This window comes from Microtus pennsylvanicus, unplaced genomic scaffold, assembly GCF_037038515.1.
Source record: "Microtus pennsylvanicus isolate mMicPen1 unplaced genomic scaffold, mMicPen1.hap1 Scaffold_53, whole genome shotgun sequence".
NCBI classification, from domain to species: domain Eukaryota; kingdom Metazoa; phylum Chordata; class Mammalia; order Rodentia; family Cricetidae; genus Microtus; species Microtus pennsylvanicus.
The window spans coordinates 35,893-42,544 of NW_027460987.1; the positions used below are offsets into that span (position 1 = coordinate 35,893).

A 6,652-nucleotide genomic window follows, 5' to 3' on the forward strand; every position below is an offset into this window, starting at 1 on the left:
GTTTGGCAACTTAGCGTCTAAGAAGTTAAAGAACTTTCTAGATATCACACAGTTGACACCTGAGAAAACCTGAATGTGTGAGCCCATCTTGTGAGCAGTGCCTTCTACCATGAATGGACTTTTTGGTGTTCACCCTCTTTTACTTCTGTGTTTCTACTAGGGTGTCCCTTTGGGCCTGTAGTGAACTAAGGAGGCGAATCTTTGTGATATGATTGGAAGTTATCTGGCTCCTATTGTCAGGTACCCTGGATCTTGCTGTAGGAGAGACTCTATGGATGCATAAAGTCCTCAACTACTTTGGACAAAGTTTAGCAAGTACCAGGATAGTTTCAAGTCAGTTAGTGGCAGTCTGGGTGATTTCCTGAGGAGATAGATAGCTGTTTCTAGGAAATGCTGCCCCAGAGCATCAGTGGACACTAGAAAAACGATGTCAGGCTACTCACATGGGGGCACAGATTTAGAGGAAATGAGCATGCCCTCAAAGAAGAAAATTGTGCATGGGTGAAACTATGGTGATGTCATCAAGTAAACAACTATATAAAGTGAGAATTCGAAGGAGAAGCAGAATGAAGATCACAGACTATGACTGTGTACAGGATTGTGGTCTCTCTAAGGGGTGTGGTGTGTCAAGGACCACACCATCGACATGTCTTCTGAAGACACTAATGAGTATTTAAGAGGTTGAATACCAGCCCCGCTGCACACCAATAAATGAAAATGAGCTCGGAGAAAGGCAAAGAAGAAAATCTGTATAAAGATGTTCAAAAGTACTAGAAAAGCATCTACCTTGGATGTGACGATTATCCTATCCTGGATGCCCCATGTTGTAAAATAAGTGGATTTATTGAGTTTTTAGTTGGTTTTCCCTCTTTGACTCCACTCTCTGCAAATAAGTCTATGCTCCTCAGCTGACATATCCTTGATTATTGCTCATTGACTATAGGTGAAGTCTGAAGTTACTACACCCCTTCTTATGTCAGGGGTACTCTTTTCCCACAGCTTTACATTTAGCTATTCTCTCCAGAATTCCAGTCATACACAATGCGTTAACACTTTATCTCTTTGGTACACTCTTCTTTCTATTATTAACTCCTACTCAATTTTAAATGCTTAGTTCACAGGTTTCCTGCAAAGGATTTTATTAAAAATTTAATTATTTTATGTTGTCTTTTGTATCATTTCAGATCATACCACCCAACTTGCTCCCTCATGGCTAACATACACAATGTAACTGAGTTCATTTTTCTGGGACTCTCTCCCAGTCAAGAGGTACAGAGAGTTTGCTTTGTGATATTTCTGCTCTTGTACACAGCCATTGTTCTTGGGAATCTCCTCATGGTGGTCACTGTCGCAGCCAGCAGAAGTCTTGAATCTCCCATGTACTTCTTTCTTGGCTGCCTCTCCTTTGTGGAGATCTGCTACTCCTCTACAACAGTGCCCAAACTCATCTTTGATCTCCTAGCTCAGAAGAAATCCATATCTGTATGGGGCTGCATGACACAGCTTTTCTTCATGCATTTTTTTGGTGGCGCTGAGATTTTCCTGCTCACGGTGATGGCCTATGACCGCTATGTGGCCATCTGCAAGCCCCTGCACTACACCAGTATCATGAACAGACAGGTGTGTGCCGTCCTTGTGGGAACAGAGTGGATGGGAGGCTTTGTGCATTCCTTTGCCCAGATCCTTCTTATCTTCGACTTACCTTACTGTGGCCCCAATGTCATTGACCATTATTTCTGTGACTTGCTTCCTGTGCTTAAACTTGCCTGCTCAGACACTTTCCTCATCGGTCTGCTAATTGTTGCCAATGGGGGAACACTGTCTGTGATCAGTTTTGTGGTCCTCTTAGCATCCTATGTGGTTATCTTGTTTCATCTGAGGACTCAAAGCTCTGAGGGGCGGTGCAAAGCCCTTTCCACCTGTGGGTCCCATGTCACTGTAGTTATATTGTTCTTTGGTCCCTGTGTTTTCATCTACATGAGACTGATGGGGGAGTGTCATATATCAATCTGTTGATTTCATTGTTTAAGCAATAAAGAAACTGCTAGGCCCATTTGATAGGCCCACCCTTAGGTGGGTGGAGTAAACAGAAGGGAAGGCTGGGAGGAAGAGGAAGTGAGGTCAGACTCCACAGCTCTGCTCTCCGGAGCAGACGCAGGAGAGACGCCATGCTACCTGCTCCAGGGAAGACGCACGCTATGAAGCTCTGACCCAAGATGGACTTAGGCTAGAATCTTCCCGGTAAGCGCACCTAGGGGCGCTACACAGATGATTAGAAATGGGCCAGAGCAGTGTTTAAATGAATACAGTTTGTGTGTAATTATTTGGGGCATAAGCTAGCCGGGCAGGGCAGGCGGCTGGGGTGTTTGGGGACGCAACCCTGCCGCCGCCCCTATTACTACAAATGACGCCCAGACGTGTGGCTAACTGAGTCCACAGAAAGCCTGAGAAAGCTTGGAAAAGAATAGAGTAAAGCATGTTTCTTATGGCAATTTCTTGGGTCTGCTCTGCTTGCTAGAGGCAAGCAAGTGCTCTCATATAAGAGAGGCTTCCTGACTCAGCTTTAGCTGCAAAGCCTGCAGCTCATTAAGAGGTCCTGCCACGAAACACTTAAACAGTGTTGATGAAAAGCTGAACACATGCTTTTCGGTTTACAGCCGTAGCAGGAAAAAAGCTGTGCCGTTTAAAAATGCCGGCTTTCTGGGCCATCCTGCCAGGGCAAACTCTGACTGTTTGAGGCAGGAGGGCCGGCTACCGAGAGAGGACTTGAGTATTGTCTGTTGTAGCTCGCTGGCTGGCAGGGACCTTGAAATGCCAGGTGTGGCTATAAACATGGCTGCAGCCTGTATATCCGCCATGAGGCTGGAAAGCTAAGGAATGGACTGGATCTAGCTGGCAAAGCCACGCCTTTAGTCCTACTGATATTGCTTGGTAAAGTAAAGGCTCTTGTGGTCAGAAAAAGAGAGATATACAGTAAAGAGAGATTCAAAGACAGATTTAAACCATTTCTGAATGGTTTAAAGTGTGTTAAAAATATATGCAAGCTGAAAGTTGAAGTTCTTAAAGCAAAAAACAGAAAAAGGAAGAGAGTTGTTGTGTGTCCTAGTACACACCTTTAATCCCAACACTTGGGAGGCAGAGGGAGATAGACCTCTGTGACTTCAAGGTATGGTAGCACACGCCTTTAATCCCAGTGCCTAGAAGGCAGAGACGAACAGATCTCTGAGTTCAAGGTGTAGGAGCAAACACCTTTAATCCCAATGCCTGGGAGGCAGAGACAGGCGGATCTCTGAGAGTTCAAAGACAGCCTGGTCTACAGGTCAAAGATATACACTCAAAAAGCAAAAAGTTAATCTAGAAATGTCGCAGCTTAGATTCTTAAGCGCCTAGTGATTTAAAGGCGCAAATCAAAAGTGCTCCTGGATAGTAAAAAATTGCAGATTCACAATAGGACAGATTCAGACCACTAAATGAATCACACTGTTGGATGAATATACGTAGGCTTGGAAGAGAGAAGAAAAAGAATATAGAGAATAAAGTTAATGGTTTAAAAAAAAAAAAGGTAAAGTCTTTAAAGAGACAGAATAAAGTAAAGTGATAGAGTAAAAATAAGCCGCGTAAAGATGAAAAATTCACAGAGAGTCTGGATTCTTTGTATTATTGTGTTTTCTTTCAAATTTTTGACTGTGAAGGAGCTAAGTACAGAGAGACATTTCATTACATGGGCTGCCAAGCTAAACCAGAATGGATATAAGGGTATTACGATTTCAGAATTTGGGTCTAAGGATATGATGCTTTGGAGAGAGTCTTCTTTTGTTTTCACAGAGGATGAGACTCTATGGATTTCTTCTATTCCGATTTGGTATGATGGACCACGTCCTCCTGAAGGGTTGCTGTGAACATCTTCAGAAAATTGCCTTGCTCAACTGCCAACTGAGATAAACCTGGCACACAGGTTACACCCTAAAATCATTAACGACGCCCCCATTCAGCAGGAAGCAGTTTGGAGAGAAAAAACTGCGCCCATGTTCCCAAATATAGTTTATAAATGTTCTTTTACATTTAAAGGGGGATATGATATAGACATGAATAATTTGCATTAGTATAGATTTTGCTTTATTGATAGAGATTTACGGTCAATTTTGTTATATGTATAAATGTTTCTGATGTAACTTTTACTTGATAACTGTTTTGTTATATGTAATTTTGCTAGGTTGAAGTTAAAGCCTTTCTTTTTTGTTTAAACAGAAAAAGGGGAAGTGATGGGGGAGTGTCATATATCAATCTGTTGATTTCATTGTTTAAGCAATAAAGAAACTGCTAGGCCCATTTGATAGGCCCACCCTTAGGTGGGTGGAGTAAACAGAAGGGAAGGCTGGGAGGAAGAGGAAGTGAGGTCAGACTCCACAGCTCTGCTCTCCGGAGCAGACGCAGGAGAGACGCCATGCTACCTGCTCCAGGGAAGACGCACGCTATGAAGCTCTGACCCAAGATGGACTTAGGCTAGAATCTTCCCGGTAAGCGCACCTAGGGGCGCTACACAGATGATTAGAAATGGGCCAGAGCAGTGTTTAAATGAATACAGTTTGTGTGTAATTATTTGGGGCATAAGCTAGCCGGGCAGGGCAGGCGGCTGGGGTGTTTGGGGACGCAACCCTGCCGCCGCCCCTATTACTACATGAGACCTTCTGCTACACTGCCTATAGACAAGATGGTAGCTGTGTTCTACACAGTGATAACTCCCCTCCTCAACCCTGTCATCTACTCCCTGAGAAATGCGGAAGTGAAGAAAGCCATGAAGACTCTATGGATCAGGACAATCAAAGTAGATGAGAAATAGTCTGGATATTGGCTATCAGTATTGGAATGGTGCTGAGTCCAAATTGATGGGGCCCTGTGAGTGGAAGGAAAAGCATTATTTTAACTGAAGAACATCTTATAAAATACTTGTAAATTAGTTCCTTTTATAAAAATACCTTTACATGACTACTTTAGATTGTTACATTCTTACCACTCCCCATAATACTGTAGCAAATATTTGCAGCAGAATACTAGATTATACTTATTTTAGTTTAGATTCACTTCCTATGGTAATTTTACTGTGACATAGGACAGAAAGATCTTTGCTTCACAAGGTCAGTTACTTTGAGCAAATTGTCTTACAAATGCAAGTGTGATAGAAAAAAAGCACTTCACTTGATAGAATAGTATCCTTTTTGGCAAAAAAATGAATGAATGGATAAACTATCTCACTGTATCTTGACAGATGCTTGTTAATTGCAAAAGGAAACATGTAACTTCTTAACTGTCTCTTACATAATTTCCCAATGTGAACATCACTCCAGTAACAAGATAAACTGATGGAGCATAGCTCATTATATGGTGTGCTCTAGAGACACATAACATTATTACTGTGCTATTATTTCCAAAATATGCAACCTAAGTATAATTTTGTTATAGGTTAAGAGAAAATCAAGCTGAATTGTGTTTTGCAATATTGCTGGCATTTACTATTCAAAAAAAAAAAACACAGAGAAAGTGTCAGGAGCCAATTTCCTCCTAAAATCATTACAGGAACCATCACCCTGGGGAGTTTGCAGAGAACCCCACACCCCTAATTGTGTTAGGAATCGCTCTATTGACAAAGCCTACCCCACACCCAAATTGGCTGTTAATGAGAGCTATCTGTTAGCGGAACCCACCCCACATTCCAAACTATCTAGGGAGCTAGGTGTGTCAAGTTCCAGGCCTACAGTGACCTGACCGAAGATAACCTCCTGCCTACGTGACCAACGAGGACCATGTGACCAACGTGAACCACGCGGCAAGAGCCCAGAACCCTGTGCCCATCCCCCAACTCCTTACCCTATAAAAAGTTGTATCTCATCCCTAATAAAGGGAGGCTCTGACAAACTTTGCATGGCCTTCTTCCTGTCTCCTAGCCCATATCTTCCAGGTAGTGCCTCTCCGTGACCCTGGAATAACTGAACTGCCAGGCGGGCTACTAACCCTAGACTAAGTAGCCCGCCAAGGCAATCAACAAGAAAGAAAGACTGAAAAATTGTTTCCCCTTCTTAACTACTCTTAAGGGTAGGCTGTATGCCCAGAAATAGATGGCCAACAGAAAGCAAACTCAGTGAGATCTTTGGATGTTTCTTGTTTCATAATGTGCCAGGGCTTTCTTTTTTCTTTTTAAAAATTTTATCTCTGGGTGGTGGTGGCTCAAGGTTTTAATTCCAGCACTTGGGAGACAGAGGCAGGCAGATCTCAATGAGTTTGAAGCTAGCCTGGTCTACAAAGTGAGTTCTAGAACAGCCAGGACTGTTGCACATAAAAGCCCTGTCTACACACACACACACACACACACACACACACACACACACACACACATATTCTTTTTAATATATATATGAATATTCTTTTAAATATCATAGGTCTTTTGCATATATATATATATATAATCTTCCTGTTTAGTGTTTTTATGGGATTCCTAACTGTTTAATGAGTGTGTCTCTGCTTCCATATCCTTGTCATTTGTCTTTCTTTTTTCTTTGGTTCTTTTCCTTTGTTTTGTCCTATTCCTACGCATTAGTTTTTGTTTTGTTTTATTGTATTGTTATTCCTTCAAAACATGTTTGTTTTCTAATGAGAG

At 42.2% G+C, this 6,652-nt stretch overlaps 1 protein-coding gene across 1 annotated transcript; it reads left to right on the top strand.

The window, feature by feature from the left end:
- The first annotated feature begins 1,209 nt into the window (after nt 1-1,209).
- Nucleotides 1,210-4,840, top strand: LOC142842311 (olfactory receptor 4X2-like). Its single transcript, XM_075959129.1, has 2 exons — nt 1,210-1,977; nt 4,679-4,840. The coding sequence occupies exons 1-2, from the start codon at nt 1,210-1,212 to the stop codon at nt 4,838-4,840; spliced, it is 930 nt and encodes a 309-aa protein (XP_075815244.1).
- Nucleotides 4,841-6,652: the final 1,812 nt, after the last annotated feature.